The 20,144-nt window shown below is 62.2% G+C and overlaps 4 protein-coding genes across 7 annotated transcripts; 1 reads left to right on the forward strand and 3 right to left on the reverse strand.

Moving 5' to 3' along the window:
- Nucleotides 1–216: 216 nt before the first annotated feature.
- On the reverse strand, nucleotides 217–1,821 carry RNF225 (ring finger protein 225). Its single transcript, XM_040542843.1, has 2 exons — nucleotides 1,244–1,821; nucleotides 217–1,046 (listed from the first exon to the last, which is right to left on the reverse strand). The coding sequence occupies exon 2, from the start codon at nucleotides 1,031–1,033 to the stop codon at nucleotides 458–460; it is 576 nt and encodes a 191-aa protein (XP_040398777.1). The 5' UTR covers nucleotides 1,034–1,046; nucleotides 1,244–1,821; the 3' UTR covers nucleotides 217–457.
- Nucleotides 1,822–1,883: 62 nt separating this feature from the next.
- On the reverse strand, nucleotides 1,884–4,123 carry RPS5 (ribosomal protein S5). Its single transcript, XM_040542842.1, has 6 exons — nucleotides 3,996–4,123; nucleotides 2,872–2,977; nucleotides 2,547–2,756; nucleotides 2,321–2,449; nucleotides 2,097–2,195; nucleotides 1,884–1,997 (listed from the first exon to the last, which is right to left on the reverse strand). The coding sequence occupies exons 2-6, from the start codon at nucleotides 2,974–2,976 to the stop codon at nucleotides 1,929–1,931; spliced, it is 612 nt and encodes a 203-aa protein (XP_040398776.1). The 5' UTR covers nucleotide 2,977; nucleotides 3,996–4,123; the 3' UTR covers nucleotides 1,884–1,928.
- Nucleotides 4,124–6,087: 1,964 nt separating this feature from the next.
- FLOT1 (flotillin 1) lies at nucleotides 6,088–13,207 on the forward strand. 3 transcript variants are annotated; one of them, XM_040542805.1, is made up of 13 exons: nucleotides 6,088–6,264; nucleotides 6,369–6,444; nucleotides 6,883–6,973; nucleotides 7,459–7,602; nucleotides 7,914–8,033; nucleotides 8,402–8,497; nucleotides 8,941–9,093; nucleotides 9,461–9,642; nucleotides 10,726–10,771; nucleotides 10,894–11,031; nucleotides 12,543–12,707; nucleotides 12,812–12,867; nucleotides 12,904–13,207. In XM_040542805.1, the coding sequence occupies exons 1-12, from the start codon at nucleotides 6,222–6,224 to the stop codon at nucleotides 12,842–12,844; spliced, it is 1,287 nt and encodes a 428-aa protein (XP_040398739.1). In that variant the 5' UTR covers nucleotides 6,088–6,221; the 3' UTR covers nucleotides 12,845–12,867; nucleotides 12,904–13,207. The 3 variants fall into 3 exon arrangements, with proteins under 3 accessions (XP_040398739.1, XP_040398738.1, XP_040398740.1); XM_040542804.1 differs by having other exon boundaries at nucleotides 12,812–13,207; XM_040542806.1 differs by lacking the exon at nucleotides 10,894–11,031 and having other exon boundaries at nucleotides 12,812–13,207.
- A 382-nt stretch (nucleotides 13,208–13,589) lies between these two features.
- Nucleotides 13,590–19,974, reverse strand: TUBB (tubulin beta class I). 2 transcript variants are annotated; one of them, XR_005815645.1, is made up of 5 exons: nucleotides 19,718–19,939; nucleotides 16,566–16,674; nucleotides 16,094–16,204; nucleotides 14,216–15,448; nucleotides 13,590–14,185 (listed from the first exon to the last, which is right to left on the reverse strand). XR_005815645.1 is itself a non-coding variant. In XM_040542803.1 (4 exons), exons 1-4 carry the CDS (start codon nucleotides 19,772–19,774, stop codon nucleotides 14,391–14,393), a joined length of 1,335 nt encoding a protein of 444 aa, XP_040398737.1. In that variant the 5' UTR covers nucleotides 19,775–19,974; the 3' UTR covers nucleotides 13,590–14,390. The 2 variants fall into 2 exon arrangements, 1 of the variants encoding a protein (XP_040398737.1); XM_040542803.1 differs by having other exon boundaries at nucleotides 13,590–15,448; nucleotides 19,718–19,974.
- Between the last annotated feature and the right edge of the window lie 170 nt (nucleotides 19,975–20,144).

Below are 20,144 nucleotides of genomic sequence, written 5' to 3' on the forward strand. Positions count from 1 at the left end.
ATTGGGCACCCTGCCACCCTTCCGGCCCTAAAACACCCCCCACACGACACGGATTTGGGCATCCCCCTCCTCATTTTAAGCCAAACTGGTGATTTGCAGCTCCTGGTTGCCCCCCACCCCTTACAAACAAAAGGTCCTGGCTTTGTTTTTTGGGGGGAGGTGTCCTTGGGATCACACTCGCTGCCGTTACAGAAGAGGCGTCAGGACACGGTATTGGGGGAAAAAAATTTAATAAAGGGGAAAGGGGGCTGGTGTGTTGTCCCCCCCACACACATCCCCAAATCTGGAGGTGTCCCCCCAAAAAAAACCCAGAGCCACATTTGGCCAAGGGTATGAGTTTGGGGGGGGGGTCTGCAAGGAACCCATTGCCCACCAAGAGGGGCACCCCAAGACATCCCAGCCCCATAAAATGGGGAGGGGGCTGCTGATGTCGCCACGGGGGGGGGGGGGTTCCCCGTTAGTAGGGGGGCCACCCTGGCTGCCCCCAGGTGCTGTTTGTCACCGGGCTGCCCCCCTCGCACGCCGCGGGCAGGAGGAAGAAGAGGAAGATCCCGCAGAGCACCAAGCCCCCCGCCACCATCAGGGCAACGGCGACGGCCACCGCCTTGAAGAGGGGCCACCGCACCCCACTCTGGCCCCCCGGAGGGGCTGGGGGAGGCTCGGACCCCCCCACCTCCAGGCTGAGGGTCACCGTGGGCACCCGGCCAGGATGGGGGGCGTAGAGCAGGAGCCCCTTGGGGCGATCGAAGTGGACGAAGCCACCGGGGGTGGCGGGGAGGTCGGGGGGCAGGAGGTCGGAGCAGGTGGGCAAAGCGGGGGGCCCGCGGCGGGGGGGCACGGCTGTAGGGCGTCGGCAGACGGGGCAGAGCAAGGGGGCGGCGGCGGCTGCAATGCTGACCCTGGCCAAGCACTCGAGGCAGAAGACATGGCCGCAGGCCAGCGCTTTGGGCAGCTTGAAGAGGCGGTCGTAGGGGGCGAAGCAGATGACGCAGTCCCGAGGGGGCCCCTCGGGGTCTCCCGGGGGGCTCGGCATGGCAGCGACGTCCCTGGAGAGGGGGGGAAACAGCCGGGGGGGGGGGAGGGGGGTTACAAGGTGGCAATAAGGACGTGAGGACACAGGGTCAGGGACCAAAAATACCCAAGGAAGGGCATCGCCCCAAAAATACCCGACTCAATTTGGGGTGCCAACAGATCCCAAAAAAACACAAAAATACCCAACACCCCCCCCCCAGCCCCTCCTCACCTGCCCCCAGGGGTGCCAGCCCCCGTGGGGGATGCAACACGCGCCCGCTCAGCTCAGGTGCAGCCAGACCAGAAGGGACAGCGGCACGCCTCCCGCGTCACCCTGCCACCAGGGGACCGGTCCCAAACAGCCACGGTGGCCCCGCAGGACCCGGCTGGCACCACACCTGGTTCTGGGTGCGACCTGCGGGTTTTGGCAGCTGTCCCGCACCACTTTGTCACCCCAAGGGACTGGTTTCCTCAGGGGAAAGCCTGCTGTCTCTGTCACCCCCCGTCCCTGTCCTGGTTTTATGTCTTCTGCCTTCCCTCAGCGCTGTTTCCTCCACCCCCTGGCGTGGAACAAGGGAAAAAGGGGGCACAGAGGGAATTCGGGGCAAGGGGACACGGCCACCAACCCCAAATCATGTCTAGGAATGAGGAAATCCCAATGCTACAAGGTGCCAAGGTGAGCTGGGGACAGCTGGGTGGCTAGGGGACGTGTGGGACCTTACGGGACATCCCCATGCTCTGCTGGGGTTCAGCCCCAAAAAGGAGCCCCCCAGGCACCCCTTTTGTGTGTGGAAGAGGACAAAAAAACCCAAAACACAAACAGCACCCCCCCCCCCCCCCATCCCCACAGCACAGGGAGGAGCCGAGGGGCACAAAGTAGAAGCCAACTTTATTTCGGGCATGACAACGGCGGCTCTTTAACGGTTGGACTTGGCCACGCGCTCCAGTTCGTCCTTCTTCTTGATGGCGTACGAGTTGGAAGAGCCCTGGCGGGGTGGGAGGGGGAAAACGTGAGAAGTCACGACATGTCGGGACAGCGAGGACGTCCTGCCACCGCCTGGTGACAGCCCCGTCCCTTCCCTCACCTTGGCAGCGTTGATGAGCTCGTCGGCCAGGCACTCCGCGATGGTCTTGATGTTGCGGAAAGCGGCCTCGCGGGCACCCGTGCACAGCAGCCAGATGGCCTGCGGGGGTGGGGGGGGGAAGGGGAGGAAAAGGGGGACATCGGGGACATCAGGGACACAGTGACAACGCAGGCACAAGGAGTGGGGGGGTCCCCACAGCTCAGGGTTTCCGCAAAAGGGGGCACCTGGTTGACGCGGCGCAGCGGGGACACATCCACAGCCTGTCTCCGCACGGTGCCGGCGCGGCCGATGCGGGTCGAGTCCTCGCGGGGGCCGCTGTTGATGATGGCGTTCACCAGGACTTGCAGGGGGTTCTGGGGGGTGGGGTGTAAAAATTAGCCACTGCGCCCCTAAAAACCAGCCGCCGCGCCCCTATAACCCGTCCCAGCCCAAAACCCAGCAGCCCCGCACCTCCCCGGTGAGCAGGTGGATGATCTCGAAGGCGTGCTTGACGATGCGCACGGTCATCAGCTTCTTGCCGTTGTTGCGGCCGTGCATCATCATGGAGTTGGTGAGGCGCTCGACGATGGGGCACTGGGCCTTGCGGAAGCGCTTGGCCGCGTAGCGCCCGGCGCTGTGGGGCAGGTACTTGGCGTACTTCTCCTTGACGGCGATGTAGTCCTGCGGTGGAGAGGCGGGGCGGGGGGGGGGGAGAGGGCTCAGACGCCTTCCTGACACACCACGGGGGGGGCCCCCCTAAGTGTAACCCCCGCCCGGCCCGCCCCCCCCAAAATACCTGGAGGGAGATGTCGTTGATCTGCACATCGTCCGTGCTCCACTTGCCGAAGAGCTTGATGTCGGGGGTCTCGGTGACAGCGGGCGCCGTCTCCCAGTCGGTCATTCTGCCAAGGGGACAGGGATTGGAGCGAAAAGGGGGCAACGCAGACACACCCCTTTACCCCCCATCGCTGAATAACTGGGGGGTGCAGATCGTTAAACGGAGAATTGAGCACCTATGGCTGAGCCCAAAGAGGTGAAGCGCCCTTCCAAATCACCCCTAACGCAGGCAGCTCCCAAGAGCTTTTTACCTTAGAGAGCCCCCCATAAGGGGTCAGCCCCCAGAGCCCCCAAACTCCCACCTCAGTGCCCCCACAAGGCCAGCACCCCCCCCCCCCCCCATTTCTAACTCAGGGACCCCCCCAAATTCCTACCTCAGAGCTCCCCCTGCCTTGAGCATCCCTCATTTCTCCATCAGTGACAACCCCAAGGCCTTAGCCCCCCGATTTCTATTCGGGACCTCAACCAAAGCCTGACCCCACACACCTTTAACCTCAGCTCTGCCCAAAACCCAACCCCTTCCCACCTCCTTGCCTCCCCCAAAGGCCTGACACCCGCCGCCAATTCCCACCTCAACACCCACCCAAAGCCTAATCCCTCTCCTTTCCTACCTCAGTGCCCCCCCCCTCCAAGTCTTGACCCCACAATTTCTCCCTCACTGACCCCACCACTACCCTGCCCCCCCAGGCCTGATGCCTCCCCATTTACTCCCCCCCCCGGGCCTGAGAATCCCCAAATCCCCCCTGAAGTCCTGAACCCCCCCCCCCCTAATTTCCACCCCAACGCTCCCAAAAAGCCTGAGCCCTCCCCTTCTGTACCCCAGTACCCTCCCCAAGGCCTGACCCCACAATTTCTCCCTCAGCGACCCCACCACCCCCAGACCCGAGCCGCCCCCTCCCCCAATTTACCCCCTCCCCGGGGCCTGAGGACCCCCAAACCCCCTCCCAGACCCCGCCACCCCCCTCCTCTGCCCCACAGCCACCCCCTCCCTTGCCCCACAGCCACCCCCCCCCCATTCCCAGCCCCAGAGGCCCCCCAAAGTCCCCCAGCCCCCCCCCCCCCCCCCGGCCCTGCCGCACTCACATGGCGGCGGCCGCGGCTCCGGCGGGGAAAAAAGGGCTCGAACGGGGCCTCCCCGCCTCTTATCCAGGGGCAGGCGCCGGCTTCCGGCTGCGCATGCGCAAAGCTGCAGCGGCGCTCCGCGCTTCCGCCCGTTCTTCCCTCTCCGTGCCCGTCCTTTCGGGCTCGCCGGGGGGGGGTTGCGCATGCGCATAATAAGCCGCGCGCGCGCGCTGGCGCGGCGGCGCAAGCGCGGAGGGCGATGGTGAAGCCGGGGGGGGGCGGGCGGACATGGTGGTTGAGGGCGTCTGCCCGAACTCTGCCATGTCGTGGGATTTCTCCCTATAGCGTGCGTAGAGGCACGCGTGGGGGGACAGAGGGGATCCCTCTGCAAGGCCTCTCCACCCCTACAGAGTCAGCAGCTCCTCTCAGTTCAGCGTCAGCCACAAATTCATCCAGGTTTCCTTCCCGTCCCGCATCCAGGTCATTTATGGGACCACTGAAGAGACCTGGCCCCAAAATGGAGCCCTGCAGAGCCCCACTCGTGACTGGCCGCCAGCCTGATGTTGCCTCATTTACCAGAACCCTCGGAGCCTGACCCGTCAGCCAATTGTTCACCCATCGCATTGTGAATTCCTTGTAGCGTTTGTCTGGTTCTATGCTAGACATTTGGTCCAGACGGATATGGTCAGAAACCATGTTGAAATCTTTACCAAAACCCCAAAAGATCACCTCAGCTGGCTCCCCTTGGTCAACTACGTGGGTGAAAAATAAGGAAATTAAGGTCGTCAAACTGGATTTTCCCCTCACGTTGGCCATGACCAACGACTGTGCTGTTTTCCGGGCTTTTTCACTAACTCCCAGAATGATTTTCTCCATAATGTTAGGAGGCAAAAAAGTGGGGCTGAGGCCGGTAATTACTGGCTCTTAATGCTTATCTGAGGAGATTTTGAGGACCAGGGGCCACCTGAGGGAGATTTGGAATCCAGTGAACACCTGGGGGGACTTTATGGACCAACCATCTCCTGAGGGAGTTTTAGGGACCAAGGATCATCTGAGGAGACTTTGGGACCACATGCCAACTGAGGGGACTTTAGGGACCAACGATAGATCTCCTGAGGTGACTTTAAGGATGAGCAGCTGCCTGAGAGGATTTTGGGGACCAGGGGCCACCTGAGGGGACTTTAGGGACTAAGGAACACCTGAGGGGATTTTGGGGACCAAGGGCTACCTGAGGACACTTTGGGGACCGGGGGTCACCTGAGGGGACTTTGGGGACCAAGGAACATCTGAGGTGACTTTGGGGACTGATGAACACCTGAGGGGACTTTGGGCACCAGGGGCCACCTGGGAGGACTTTAGGGACTAATGAACACCTGAGGGGATTTTGGGGACCAGGGGCCACCTGAGGGGACTTTAGGGACTAATGAACACCTGAGGGGATTTTGGGGACCAGGGGCTACCTGAGGAGGCTTTGGGGACTAATGAACACCTGAGGGGACTTTGGGGACCAGGGGCCACCTGAGGGGACTTTAGGGACTAATGAACGTTACCTGAGGGGACTTTGGGGACCAGGGGCCACCTGGGGGGACTTTAGGGACTAAGGAACACCTGAGGGGATTTTGGGGACCAGGGGCTACCTGAGGGGACTTTGGGGACTAATGAACACCTGAGGGGATTTTGGGGACCAGGGGCTACCTGAGGGGACTTTGGGGACTAATGAACACCTGAGGGGATTTTGGGGACCAGGGGCTACCTGAGGGGACTTTGGGGACTAATGAACACCTGAGGGGATTTTGGGGACCAGGGGCTACCTGAGGGGACTTTAGGGACTAATGAACACCTGAGGGGATTTTGGGGACCAGGGGCTACCTGAGGAGGCTTTGGGGACTAATGAACACCTGAGGGGACTCTGGGGACCAGGGGCTACCTGAGGAGGCTTTGGGGACTAATGAACACCTGAGGGGACTTTGGGGACCAGGGGCTACCTGAGGGGACTTTGGGGACTAATGAACACCTGAGGGGACTTTGGGCACCAGGGGCCACCCGCGGGGCCCTCGCCGCCTCCGCGCCCCCTCGGGGCCACCAGGGGGCGGCTGCGGGCGGGCGGCGCCGCGGGGGCTGCCGGGGCCGTGGCGGGTGGGGCGGAGCCGCTGCGGGAGGGCGGCGGGGGGGGGTCCCGGTCCCGATTCCGGTCCCGATCCCGATCCCGGTCCCGATCCCGATCCCCGTCCCCGTGTCGCCGCCGGGATGTTCTTCACGTGCGGCCCCAACGAGGCCATGGTGGTGTCGGGTGAGTCGGGGCCCCCCCCCCGCCCCACAGGCACGCACCGGGGTGACCCCCCCCCCCCCCCCCCCCCGGGGGTCCCGGCCTACCCCGTGCCCCTCGTCCCGCAGGTTTCTGCCGCAGCCCCCCCGTGATGGTGGCCGGGGGCCGGGTGCTGGTGGTGCCGTGTCTGCAGCAGATCCAGCGGTGAGGGAGGGGACATGGGGGGGACATGAGGGGGACACGAGGGGGGGTCTGGGGGTGGCGTGAGGGGACAGGGGGGTGGCATGGAGGGACGTGGGGTGACGGGACGGATTGGGGGGCATGGGGGGACAACGGGGGCATGGAGGGCAAGGGACAAGGGGGTGGCCTGAGGGGATATGGGGGGCATGGGGGGACAAGGGGGTGGCATCAGGGGATAAGGGGATGGCGTGGGGGGACAAGGAGGGGGCATGGGACGAGGGAGTGGCATGGGGGGGGGCATAAGGGGACAAGGGGGTGGCATGGGGTGACAAGGGGGTGGCATGGGGGGACGAGGGGGTGGCATAGAGGGGCAAGGGGGTGACATGAGGGGACAAGGGCGTGGCATGGGGCAACAAGGGGGTGACATGGGGGTTACCTGTCCCCTCCCTTCCCCCTCCCCAGGATCTCCCTGAACACCCTGACCCTCAACGTGCGCAGCGAGAAGGTGTACACCCGCCACGGCGTCCCCATCTCCGTCACCGGCATCGCCCAGGTACCCCCGTGCCCCCCGCGCCCCCCACCCGTGTCCCCGCAGCTGCCACCACCCCTCCCCAGGGGGCACCGGTGCAGCCCCTTTTAAGGCGGTCCCGCAGTGGGCCCCACCTGGAGCTGCTGAGGGGGTCTCTTAAAAGGGCAGCGTCATGCTGCAGTGGTTGGGGGGGGGGGGGGGCAACATCTCCTTAAAGCGGCCCTGTTGAGGTGGGCCCCACCCTCAGGAGCGTATCCTCTTAAAAGGGCACCACTGCCGTTAGCCCACCCGTGGAGTTTCTTGAAGGGGCAACGATGGTCTTAAAAAGGATGTTTTGTGGTGGACCCCACCTGCGAAAGACCACTTGCGGGGGCTGTTCTCTTAAAAGAACGCTGTCACGGCCCACCCGAGGGCCTATAAAGACAGCAGCCTCTTCAAAACGCTTCGTTATCGGGGGGAATAATTCACTGGGGACACCTGCGGGACGCTGCGGCTTCCCCGGGGGGCAGGTGAAGATCCAGGGGCAGAACAAGGAGATGCTGGCGGCCGCCTGCCAGATGTTCCTGGGCAAGTCGGAGAGCGAGATCGCCCAGATCGCCCTGGAGACCCTGGAGGGCCACCAGCGCGCCATCATGGCCCACATGACCGTGGAGGTGAGGAGGGGGGAGTGGGGGGGGGAGCCACGCCCCCCCGGGTAAGCCACGCCCCTATTGCCAGAGCCACGCCCTTTTAGAAGCCATACCTCACCATAAGCCCCGCCTCTTGTCTAAGCTCCACCCCCTGCCATAAGCCCCACCCCAAAGAAGCCCTACCCATGGGAAGGTCTCACCCCCCTAGTGGGTGCCCCACCCACATAGGCTCCACCCCTTTTGTTGAAGCCCCTCCCTCACCTGGTGCCACACCCATTGCAAGACCACACCCCCTGGCCCCACCCATCCTAAGCCCCACCCCTGGTATCCTACAGGAGATCTACAAGGACCGGCAGAAGTTTTCGGAGCAGGTTTTCAACGTGGCCTCATCCGACCTGGTCAACATGGGGATCAGCGTGGTCAGCTACACCCTGAAGGACATCCACGACGACCAGGTGGCACCGGGGGGGACAGGAGGGGACACAGTGGGGACACGGGCGGCGCTGTAGTTAGCTGTGCCCTGAAGGACATCCTGCGGTAACCGGGTGGCGTCGGGGGCACGGGGATGCAGGGCGACATGGGGACAAGCATCAGCGTGGTCGGTGACGTGGAGGATACTGCAGGGACATGGTGATATGGGAGCATGGGGACATGGGAAGAGAGACATTAGGACAGACGGACCTTGTTGTACCTTGTGGGCATGGGGACACTGACACACGGGTGGGGACATCGGGCGAAGGATGGGGACAGCAGAATGGAGATGAGGATGCTGTCCCAGCATGGATTGGGGTTGTGACAGTGTCCCCGTGTCCCCTGTCCCCAGGATTACCTGCACTCGCTGGGGAAGGGCCGCACGGCGCAGGTGCAGCGTGATGCCCGCGTAGGGGAGGCCGAGGCCAAGCGGGATGCCGGCATCCGCGTGAGTCTGTCGTCTTTGTACCCCCCCCCAGGTCCCCCACTGCCCCATTATGTCCCTGCATGTGCCCACGTCCCCCTCTTTCATCACTGAGGTCACCGTGTCCCCTCACAGCGTGCTGGTGTCATCCCCTGCTGTCCCCCCCGTGCCCCTAAGGTCACCAGGTTGTCTCCGAGGTGCCCCTGTGACGTCCCCACCCCATTTTCCTGGCATTCCCCCATATCCTTTGGAGTCCTCTGCTGTCTCCATGTCCATTTGTCCCCCGGTGTCCCCCCTACCCTGCGGTGTCCCCATCCCCCCTCCAATCCCAGAGTGTCCCCACGTCCCCCCCTTATCCCCCAGCATCCCCGTCTCCGCACACAACATCCCCACGCTCCCCCTCCGTCGTGCAGCATGCCCCCCATCATCCACCCGGTGTCCCCACGTGTCCCCGTGTGTCCCTGCAGGAGGCGCGGGCGCGCCAGGAGCAGGTGTCGGCGCAGCTGCTGAGCGAGACGGCGATGGCACAGGCCCAGCGGGATTTCCAGGTGCAGCAGGCGCTGTGCGACGCCGCCGTCAACGCCCGCAAGGCCCAGGCCGACCTGGCCTACCAGCTGCAGGTACACTGGGTACCCTGTCCGGGATGTTTGGGACCCCCCCCAGGACACTTGGGACACCCCCAGGACACCTGGGTCCCTCCTGGGCACCTGGGATCCCCCTGGGCACCTTGGTCCTCCCAGTTTCTTGCCCCCCCACGACACCTGGGATCCCCCCACACACACCTGGCTCCCTCAGCTGGGATGTTTGGGACCCCCCAGGACACCTGGGACCCCCCCAGGGACACCTGGATCCCCCTTGGGCACCTGCAGCCCCCAGGGTCCCCCCTGTCCGGGGTTCCCAGGGATCCCTGCAGTCCCTAGGATGCCCAGGGCCCCCCCCCCCCCACCGGGTTCCGGCGCAGGGCTGATGTGTGCTGCGGGGGCGCAGGTGGCGAGGACGAAGCAGCAGATCGAGGAGCAGCGGGCGCAGGTGCTGGTGGTGGAGCGGGCACAGCAGGCGCAGCTGCAGGAGCACGAGATTGGCCGCCGCGAGCGCGAGCTGGAGGCCACCGTGCGCAAACCCGCCGAGGCCGAGCGGTATCGCCTGGAGCGGCTGGCCGAGGCTGAGCGGTGAGCCCTACCCCTTCCCCTACCCCTTCCCCTACCCCTTCCCCTTCCCCTTCCCCTTCCCCTTCCCCTTCCCTTCCCCTACCCCTTCCCCTTCCCCTTCCCCTACCCCTACCCCTACCCCTACCCCTACCCCTTCCCCTTCCCCTTCCCCTTCCCCTTCCCCTTCCCCTTCCCCTACCCCTTCCCCTACCCCTTCCCCTACCCCTACCCCTTCCCCTACCCTTCCCCTACCCCTTCCCTACCCCTACACCTACCCCTAACCCTACCCCTACCCCTTCCCCTACCCCTAACCCTACCCCTACCCCTACCCCTACCCCTACCCCTACCCCTACCCCTACCCTACCCCTACCCCTACCCCTACCCCTACCCCTACCCCTACCCCTACCCCTACCCCTTCCCCTTCCCCTTCCCCTTCCCCTTCCCCTTCCCCTGCAGGCTATACCCCCATATGGGGGGCCCCACAACCAGGGTGAGAACCATGCCTTTTTTAAAGCTTTTCCCCCTTAAATATCAAGCCTATCTGGTGGGCCCCAACAGCGTGGCAAAGCCACGCCCTCTTTAAAAGTAGTTTTGTCACTCGGCATGCCTCAAAAAACTCAAAAAGTCGAGTTTTGCCTTTTTTTTTGGTGGGTCCTCTTATAGTGGGGCCGTGACCCTTTTAAGGGAGGCGTTGCCCCCTTTAAAACGAAGCCCCGCCCCTTCCACAGGCCACACCCCTCTGTGCGAGCTGCCCCACCCTGGGTGAAGCCCCGCCCTGTTCAAGAGAGTCCCCGTGCCTTTAAAAAATGGTGGTGGTCCCCACCACCGTGCCCCTTTTAAGGGAGGCGGTGCCCTTTTAAAGGAGAGCCCCGCCCTCTTCCCCAAGCCCCGCCCATTTCCCCAAGCCCCGCCCATCTCCCCAAGCCCCGCCCCTTTCCACCACCCCTATGCCGGCGACCAATCCGGGCACCCCCTTGAACTCCTCCGCCCCGCCATGCTCCACCCCCTCCACGAGGCCACACACCCCTTTATAAGCCCCGCCCCCTTCGATAAGCCCCGCCCCCTCGCGAGGCTCCGCCCCCTCCAAGCCCCGCCCCTCCGCAGGTTGCAGGTGATGATGCAGGCGGAGGCGGAGGCGGAGGCCATGCGGGTGAGTCGAGGACCCCGAAGGACGGGGCCGGGTTTTTGTGGGGGGGGGGGGACAAACTGGGGGGGTCCCCAGCCCCCGGGGGTGTCCCCAGAGCCCCCAGGGGACGCGGACGTCCCACGCAGGTGACGGGGGCGGCGCGGGCGGCGGCGGTGGCCGCCCGGGCGCGGGCGGAGGCGGCGCAGACGGAGGCGAAAGCCGAGGCCTTCGGGCAGTTCCGCGAGGCCGCCGTGGTCGACATGGTGCTGCAGCGGCTGCCCCAGGTGCGAGGGTCCCCAAGGGTTTGGGGTCTCCGCTACGGGGTGGGGGGGGATGGTTTGGGGGGGTCCTCAGGGGGGGGATTTGGGGTCCCCGTGAGGCGTTCGGGGGGGGGTCTCGAGGGGTTGTTTGGGGGCGAACATCGGGTTTTTGGGGGGGTTGTGTGTGGGGGGGGGGGCGGTCGGGGGGTCTCCCCCAATGGATTTTGAGGATTTGGGGTTTCTCCTATGGGGTGGGGGTGGTTTCTGGGGTCCGGGGGGGGGGAATTTAGGGACCCCTTGAGGTGTTTTGGGGTCTCAAGGGGGAGTCTCAGGGGTACGCATGGGATATTTGGGGGTTGTATGGGGGGTTTTGGGGTTTCCCCCCAGTGGATTTTGAGGATTTGGGGTCTCTTCTATGGGGAGGGGTCAGTTTGGGAGGTCCTGGAGGGGAACCGGGATCGCCATGAGGTGTTTGGGTTCTCAAGAAGATGTTTTGGGGTCTTAAGGGGGTGTCTTGGGGTGAACCCTGGGTTTTTGAAGTGTTGTATAAGGGATTTTGGGGTCTTCCCCAATGGATTTTGAGGATTTGGGGTCTCTCCTATGGGGTGGAGGTGGTTTGTGGGGTCCTGGGTGGGATTTGGGGACCCCTCGAGATGTTTGGGGTCTCAAGGGAGTGTTTGCGGGTCTTAAGGGGGTGTCTCAGGGGTACACTTGGGGTATTGGGGGTTGTAGGGGGGGTTTGGGGTTCCCTCCAATGGATTTTGAGGATTTGGGGTCTCTTCTACGGGGGGAGATCGGTTTGGGGATCCTGGGGTGAATTTGGGGACCCCATGAGGTGTTTGGGGTCTCAAGGGGGTGTTTGGGGGTGTTAAGGGGGAATCTCAGGGGTGTACATGGGGTATTTGGGGGGTTGTATGGGGGCTCCGGGGGTTCCCCCCAGTGGATTTTGAGGATTTGGGGTCTGTTCTATGGGGTGGGGGTGGTTTGGGGGGGGTCCTGGGGGGGGATTTGGAGTCCCCATGGGGGTATTTGGGGGCTCCACAGGGTATTTTGGGCCCCCCCCAATGGATTCGGGGCCTCTCCTATTGGGTGGGGGTGATTTGAGGGGGCCCAGCAGGAATTTGGGGTCCTCATGGGGGCACTTTTGGGCCCCCCCCTTCAGGTGTGGGGGCAACCAGGGAGGAACTTGGGGTACAAAGGGGCGAATTTGGGGTGAGATACGGTGATTTGGGGACAGGCAAGCGGGCAGGAGGATTCTTGGATGTCTGTGGTGGGTTTTTGGGGTGAAACCCAAGGGATTTAGGGCAGTGGTCAGTTGGTGAGTGGCCAGGGTTGCCGTAGTGAATTTGGGGTGAAATAAGAGGAATTTGGGTAAGGTGACAGAAACCACCGAGCAGGTGGGGGGATTTTTTTGGGGGGGCGACCTACGCGGGTTTGGGGCTGAAACGGGTGAGATTTGGGACAGAGGGATTTGTGGGGAGGGGGCACGGTGCCGCCCGCAGGTTTCGGGCTGAAACGCAGCGATTTCGGGCCAGGTGGCGGAGGCGGTGGCGCAGCCGCTGCTGGGGACGCGCCGGGTGACGCTGGTGGCCGGGAGCTCCGGGGACATCGGGGTGGCGCGGCTCCCCGGGGAGATCCTGGACGTCGTCACCCGCCTGCCCGCCGCCGTCGAGGCCCTGACGGGCGTCAGCGTCACCCAGGTCCGTGGGGGGGGGAGGGGGGGGTTCCCTGCGGGTGACACCGGGGGGGGTTGGGGGGACCCCCGGGGTCCCCTCCTCACCCGTCCCCGCTCTGTCCTCTGCAGGCCGCCCAGAAGAAGTCAGACTGCGTGGCCTGAGCCGGTGCCACCGTGTCCCCAAGGTGCCACCGAGCGCCGGTGGCACCCTGTCCCCCAGGGTGTCCCCAAGGTGCCACCACCCTCTGGAGCCTCTGCGTCCCCACAGTGCCACCGCCCCATGGTGCCACCACGTCCCCACCGTGTCCCCGTGGTGCCACCACCCCTATGGAGCCCTTGTGTCACCCAAGTGCCACCACGTCCCCATGGAGCGACCGTGGCCCCGCGAAGTGCCACCAACCCCCCAGTGCCACGTTGCGTCCCTCCCACCCCTTCCAGCGGGGTCCCTGGGGTGGGGGACACGTCCCCCTGTGTGTCCCCATGGCTGTCCCCGTGTCATTAAAGCTATCGCGTCCGCGCCCTGCAGCCATTTTGGGGTGCGCCGGGGTCTTTTGGGGTTTGGGGTGGAGGATTTGAAGACCCCCCCGAAGGGACACGAGTGGCCCCAAAGGGGACAGGAGGGGCTTCGGGAGGGGGGAATGGAGACCCTCAAGCAGCTGTGGTGGGGACAGGGGACACAAGTGGCCCTGTAAGGGAGAGGGGGACCCTTGTAGGGACAGATGTGACACAGGAGACCCCCCCCCCCCCCCCCCGCCCGGGGACAGAAATGACCTTCAGGGGGCTTTCCGAACGGACACAGGGACCCCGAAGTGAACCTGGGAGACCCTAGTGGGGACATGGGGACACTGAGACAACCCCCCCGGCCCCCCCCCCCCCCCCCCAAGTGACACAACAAGGGACATGGCAGTGGCTTTACATCCCGGGTTTATTCCTCGCCCGGGGGCGGCTTTTCAATATGAAAAAAAAAAAAAAAAAAGCTCAAAAAGGGAGAAACGAAACCAAAATGGGATGGATTTGGGGGAAGGGGACACATAGGGAACAGGAGAGCCCTCAGCCAGGGACACGGGGGACAGGGCCATCCTGGAACCCCCTGCAGCCGGGGCAGTGGTTTTGGGGAAAGAACGGGGCAAATTGGTGCCCGGGGGCTGCAATAATTTAGTAGTGCCGTCACCCCCCCGGCAGGGGGGACGCGGGGACAACAAGGGGGACACGGAGGCTTTGTGGTGACGTGGGCCTTCGGGTGACGGTGACAACGCAGGGGGCGGGAGGAGTGCTCTGGTGATGAGACGGCGGAGGACGGGGAGGCCCCGAAGGCGAGGACTCTCCGGTGACGATGACGCCGGTGAAGGATGAAGGCTGTGACCGCGCTGAAGGACCGGGCGGGGGGGGGCTTGGAGGACGAGGGCTCTGGGGACCACCTGATGGCCGAGGACGATGACAAAGGCCGAAGGCTGAAGGTCTCCGAGGATGATGACGAAGGCCGAGGGCTCTCCGATGACGATGACGAAGGCCGAGGGCTTTGCGGTGACAACGGTGAAGGCCGAGGGCTCTCCGAGGACGACGCTGAAGGACGAGGACGCTGACGGTGAAGGCCGAGGGCTCTCCGAGGACGACGCTGAAGGACGAGGGCTCTCCGAGGACGACGCTGACGATGGCGGTGGCAGTGAAGGACGAGGGCTCTCCGAGGACGATGACCAGAGGCCGCCCCTTAGGTCTCCTCTTCAGCCTCTTCGCCGAAGTCCTCCTCCTCCTCGGCGGTGGCGTCCTGGTACTGCTGGTACTCCGAGACGAGGTCGTTCATGTTGCTCTCGGCCTCGGTGAACTCCATCTCGTCCATGCCCTCGCCCGTGTACCAGTGCAGGAAGGCCTTGCGCCGGAACATGGCCGTGAACTGCTCCGAGATGCGCTTGAAGAGCTCCTGGATGGCCGTGCTGTTGCCGATGAAGGTGACGGCCATCTTGAGGCCGCGGGGCGGGATGTCGCAGACGGCCGTCTTGACGTTGTTGGGGATCCACTCGACGAAGTAGGAGCTGTTCTTGTTCTGCACGTTCAGCATCTGCTCGTCCACCTCCTTCATGGACATGCGGCCCCGGAAGACGGCGGCCACCGTGAGGTAGCGGCCGTGGCGCGGGTCGCAGGCGGCCATCATGTTCTTGGCGTCGAAGACCTGCTGGGTGAGCTCGGGGACGGTGAGGGCGCGGTACTGCTGCGAGCCGCGGGACGTCAGCGGGGCGAAGCCGGGCATGAAGAAGTGGAGGCGGGGGAAGGGGACCATGTTGACCGCCAGCTTGCGCAGGTCGGCGTTGAGCTGCCCGGGGAAGCGCAGGCAGGTGGTGACGCCGCTCATGGTGGCCGAGACGAGGTGGTTGAGGTCGCCGTAGGTGGGGGTGGTCAGCTTCAGGGTGCGGAAGCAGATGTCGTAGAGGGCCTCGTTGTCGATGCAGTAGGTCTCGTCCGTGTTCTCCACCAGCTGGTGGACCGACAGGGTGGCGTTGTAGGGCTCCACCACCGTGTCCGACACCTTGGGGGACGGGACGACGCTGAAGGTGTTCATGATGCGGTCGGGGTACTCCTCGCGGATTTTGGAGATCAGGAGGGTCCCCATGCCTGAGCCGGTGCCGCCACCCAGCGAGTGGGTGAGCTGGAAGCCCTGCAGGCAGTCGCAGCTCTCCGCCTCCTTCCGCACCACGTCCAGGACCGAGTCCACCAGCTCGGCCCCTTCCGTGTAGTGGCCCTTGGCCCAGTTGTTGCCTGCGCCGCTCTGGCCTGAGGTGGGGACACATGGGGGGGGTGGGGGACGTCACGGAGAGGCTCCCCAGGAAGCAGAGCCAACCTAGAACCCCTTCGGGACCCTCAACCCCACCACCAGGGGGCCTTCAAACCAGCAGGAAGTGCTTTGGGGACCTTGATGCCACCCCATGGGACCTCCACCACCTTCTCTGGGGACCCTGAGCTCCTTGGGGACCTCCCGTGATCCTCTGGTGATCTCCATCCCACCCTTGAGGACATCTGCCACCTTCTTTGAAGACCTCCAGCCAACCCCTGGGGATAACCAAGCGTCGTGGGGACACCCATTGCTCCTCGTTATCTGCACTTGGAGCTCCTTGAGGACCTCCGTCCCTACCCTTGGGGAACCAAGCTCCCTGGGGACCTCCGTCACCTTTCTCAGGGACCCTTGAGCTCCTTGGGGACCACCACCACTCTCACTGGAGCATCCCGGGAACCTGTTCCTCTTATTGGAGACCTTCAACCCACCCTTGAAGACCTGAAACTCACTGTAAACCTCCGTCACCCTATATTGGGGACCCCCAACACCCCAAGGACCTTCACCTGTACTCCTCTGGGACCACGATGGGTACCTGGGGGCCACCTAAGAGGACATCCAGGGACCCAACAGGGTCGGGGACTCACCAAAAACGAAGTTGTCCGGCCTGAAGATCTGCCCAAAGGGTCCCGAGCGCACGGAGTCCATGGTGCCTGGCTCCAGGTCCACCAAGATAGCTCTTGGCACGTACTTACCCCCTGGGGACATCGCCGTGTCACCGGGAGGGCGTGTGTGATGGTGACACCACCACATCGCTCCCCCGTAAACCCCCAAAACCCCCAGAAACCACCCCAAAACCCCCAGAAACCACCCCAAAACCCCCAGAAACCACCCCAAAACCCCCAGAAACCACCCCAAAACCCCCAGACGTGGACAGGGAAGGGAAGGGAAGGGGTTGTGCCACGGGTGAGCTGAGGATGCCGGGTCTCAGGCAGAGAGGGACAGGGACGGGGGGGGGGGGGGGGGGGGGGGAAGGTGACCAGGAAACAGGGGGGTGACAGGGACATGGGGGGGGGTGACGAGGACACCAGGGTGACATCAGGAGTGGCGGCACCGTACCGGTGGCTTCATTGTAGTAGACGCTGATGCGGTCAAGCTGGAGGTCGCTGTCGCCGTGGTAGGTGCCGGTGGGGTCGATGCCGTGCTCGTCGCTGATCACCTCCCAAAACTGCAGAAAGGGGGGTGGGGTCAGAAAGGCTCCGCCCCCTCCAGAGGGGGTTGAGGTCAGGAGGACCCTTGGGACACCCCTCCCCCCCCCCATCTCGGGGAATCGGGGGGGGGGGGGGGGGAAAATTGGAGGTGGAAGGGGCCTCTGGGAGGGGGCGGGGCCTCTGGGAGGGGGCAAGTTATTTAAGATAACCCACCTTGGGGGTGGAGCCAACCCAAGAACCAGCCCAGGGGGTGGAGCCAAAGCCAGAAACATTTGGGGGGTGGGGGCAGGGCTAATGCTGAGGCCAGGCTCCTCCCAAATTGGCGTGGCCAACTCGAAGGGGGCGTGGCACTCACAGCCCGCAGGGGAGGAGCCAAATTTGGGCGTAGCCCCTCCCCTCCCCAGAAAAAAAAAAAAAAACGGCCAGGGCGGGAACCGGAAACGGCATTTGAATTGCAGAGGCACTTCCAAAAAATGTTAATTTTGGAGATACCCCAAAAATGCCTTGCCTCTCCCCAAAACCTCCGCTCTCTTCGTTAAGACAAAAAGAATTTACAAAATTGCCCGTTTCTCCTCCTAAAATGTGCTTTGTCTGGGTGGGGTGCCTGGAACAAAGGGTGGGGGAGGGGCTGGCACCCTGGGGACACCCCCCCCCCCCCAAGGTCATGGGGGGGGGGGCTCGGCCACGCCCTGGGGGTGAAAACAGGCCAAAACACCACAATTTGGGGCTGACGGTGGAAGAATTGGTTCTAAATGCTATTTGGGGCTAAAAAACATCATTCTGGAAACTCTAAGCCTACATTTACAGCTCTTTATGGACTGCAATTTCTCCAGTTGTAAAATTACAGTTTCTGGGCAAAACGCATGTTTTGGGGCTGAGAACGTGCATTCTGCGGGTAAAAAAAAATTAGTTATAGGCTGGAACGTCCATTTTGGAGGAAAAAGAGTGAATTCAAGGCATGTAACGCTGTCCTGGGAGTGAAAAGCACTTTTTAGGGAGAAAAAGCCTCTATTTCAGGGATGTAAAAAACTAATTACAGGGAGGAAAATCCTGTTTTGGGGTTAAATATTGATATTACGGGGCTGGAAACACAATTGTGGAGCAGAAACAAAGCTTTTTGGGGGGTTGAAAAACTTGCTTTTAGTCATTCTCAAGAACAAAGACCCCATTCTGCGGCTGAAAACCTCCATTTTGGGGTTTGAAAACCATCTGGTTGCACGAAGATTCTGTTCTGGGGCTGAAAGCATCCATTTTGGGATCAAGATTGCCATTTGGGAGGGAAATTCCCCATTTTGGGGCTTGAAAAAAAAAATACAGCACAATCATTTTCAGGCTGAAAAGATGTTTAGGTGTAAAAAAATCCTATTGTGCATATAAACAACCCTATTGCCGCACGTAAAGAGCATATTCTGGGGCACAAAACATTCCTTCTAGTGCTAAAAGAGGACCATTTTTCAGCAAAAAGCCCCTCATTTGGGGCTAAAAACCTCCGGTTTTAAGCTAAATCCCATAAACTGCAGCAGAAAAAAATGCATTTGAGAGCACAAAGATGCTACTCTTGCGCCAAGAACCTCCATTTTAGGGCTGGAAACCTCCATTTTGGGGGCCAAAACCCTGTATTTTAGCTTTGAAAGAAAATTAAAAAAGCATCTCGGGCTGAAAAATACAATTGGGGCTAAAAAATTCCTTTTTGTTGGCACCAGAAAAACAATTTTGGAGCAAACAAAACCCATTTTGGAGGCTGGAAAATCATTTTTCAGGGAACAAAGATCTTACTCTGAGGCTGAAAACCTCCATCTTGGGGCTAGAAACTCCCTTTGGAGGCGGAAAGCTGTCTTAGTGGTGAAAAAAAAAAACACATTTCGGAGACAAGAAAACCCTATTGGGGTTTAAAAATCTCTTATTAGGGCCAGAATCTCTTTTTTGGGGGCAGAAAAGCCCATTTTAGTGCTAAAAATTCCATTTTGGGGAACAAAGCTCTTCGTTTGAGGCTGAAAATATTCATCTGGGGGCAGAAAACCGCAATTTTTGAGGCCCAAATCCTCAAATTTTTGAGTTAGAACGCCTTTATTTTGGGGCCACTATGAAATATTTAAGGGCTTAAAGGAAAAATCTCAATTTTGGGTACAAATATCCCTTTTGGGGAGTAAAAGGCTCATTTTTAAGGCAGAAGTGCCTCCTCAGACACGGCACGCCCCTCTGGGTGCCGAAAACCTCCAGTTTGGGCTCAGAAAACCCCTTTTTGGGGTGGAAACCCCCCCACCCCCCATTCGGGGGCCGAACGCATCGTGGGCGGCACGCCCCATTTTGGGGGCAGAATTTTTTCATTTTAGGGCATAAAAATACCCATTTTTATGGGGGGAAAACTCCCGTTTTGATGCTTATTTAACTTATTTTCGGCTACAAAAAAACAAAAGCGATTTGAAGAAAATTAAGTCGCCATTCTGAAAACGCTACGAGAGGGTGGGGACACGGCCATTTTGAGGTTTAAAAAAAATAAAAAGAAAATCTGAGGATGAAAAGCGGAATTTTAAGATATAAGAGAAAAACATTTTTTGTGTGAAAAATCTCTATTTCGGTGCTAGAATCCCGAAACTCGGAGTGAATTTCATTCTTTAGTAAGAGAATTTGGGCCATTTTGAGGCGGTAGTCACGAGGGGTGGGTCGAAAAAAAGCGGTTTTGGGGACAAAAGGCGCCGTTTCGGGGCCGCGGCGCTGAGGCGCGGCGGGAAGCCGCCATCTTGGGGCCGCGTGAGACGAAGGGGGGGGGGGGGAGGGGCGGCGCGCCCCCATTTTGAGGCCGGAAACCTCCATTTTGGGGCCCGACCGCTCTGCTTCGACGCCGAGCACCCGCCACGGCGGGGCCGCGCCCTTCGCGGCAGGCCCTCGGCGGGCGGCGGGGGGGGCACGTTTTTGGGCTGAAATCGCCCCGATTCGGGTCCGCCTTTGTCTGCGCGGGGAGAGGGAGGGGCTTCTTAAAAGGGGCCGCGCCGCCGAGAGGGAATAAAAGGGGGGGGGGGGTCCATCCCCGGGACCCGACGCCGCCCGCCCGCTGTTCACCTTGGCCCCGATCTGGTTGCCGCATTGTCCCGCCTGGATGTGCACGATCTCCCTCATGGCGGCGGTGCGCGAAGGGCTGGGCGCGGTGACGGTGCCGGAGCTGTGGGCCCCTCCCCGGTCCTGATGGGCGGTTCGGCGGCGCGGCCCCTTTAAGGCGGGAGCGCTATAGCGAGCGCGGCGGCGGCGACAATGGCGGCTCCCGCGGCCCCGCGGCGCCTCATATAGACAAAGCGGCGGCGGCCGGCCCCGCGCTCCCATTGGTCGGCGCCGCCCGTCCGCCGCGTTCCCATTGGGCGGCGCGCCAGAAGCCCCGCCCCGCCCTGCCGCTCGCCCCGCCCCCTCCCTCCATGTCCCGGCGTGGGCGCTCTGCAATCCCCTCTCTATGGCAGCACCGCCCGGAGCCTCTCCGCCCCTCTCGGAGGACCTC

This window comes from Cygnus olor, chromosome 33 (genome assembly GCF_009769625.2).
Source record: "Cygnus olor isolate bCygOlo1 chromosome 33, bCygOlo1.pri.v2, whole genome shotgun sequence".
Classification (NCBI taxonomy): Eukaryota; Metazoa; Chordata; class Aves; order Anseriformes; family Anatidae; genus Cygnus; species Cygnus olor.

Bases quoted from the DNA above. Each gene is read 5' to 3' on its own strand.
- RNF225 (XM_040542843.1), bottom strand. From the start codon at position 1,033: ATGCCGAGCCCCCCGGGAGACCCCGAGGGGCCCCCTCGGGACTGCGTC.
- RPS5 (XM_040542842.1), bottom strand. From the start codon at position 2,976: ATGACCGACTGGGAGACGGCGCCCGCTGTCACCGAGACCCCCGACATC. The intron at 2,450-2,546 runs GTGCGGGGCTGC...CCCACCCCCCAG, and splicing joins TCCACCTGCTCACCGGGGAG to AACCCCCTGCAAGTCCTGGT. The intron at 1,998-2,096 runs GTGAGGGAAGGG...CCACCCCGCCAG, and splicing joins AGCTCATCAACGCTGCCAAG to GGCTCTTCCAACTCGTACGC.
- FLOT1 (XM_040542804.1), top strand. From the start codon at position 6,222: ATGTTCTTCACGTGCGGCCCCAACGAGGCCATGGTGGTGTCGG. The intron at 8,498-8,940 runs GTGAGTCTGTCG...GTGTCCCTGCAG, and splicing joins AGCGGGATGCCGGCATCCGC to GAGGCGCGGGCGCGCCAGGA. The intron at 11,032-12,542 runs GTGCGAGGGTCC...ATTTCGGGCCAG, and splicing joins TGCTGCAGCGGCTGCCCCAG to GTGGCGGAGGCGGTGGCGCA.
- TUBB (XM_040542803.1), bottom strand. From the start codon at position 19,774: ATGAGGGAGATCGTGCACATCCAGGCGGGACAATGCGGCAACCAGATC. The intron at 16,675-19,717 runs GTGAACAGCGGG...CCCTTTCTGCAG, and splicing joins GCAACCAGATCGGGGCCAAG to TTTTGGGAGGTGATCAGCGA. The intron at 15,449-16,093 runs GTGAGTCCCCGA...TCCCCACCTCAG, and splicing joins GCCGGACAACTTCGTTTTTG to GCCAGAGCGGCGCAGGCAAC.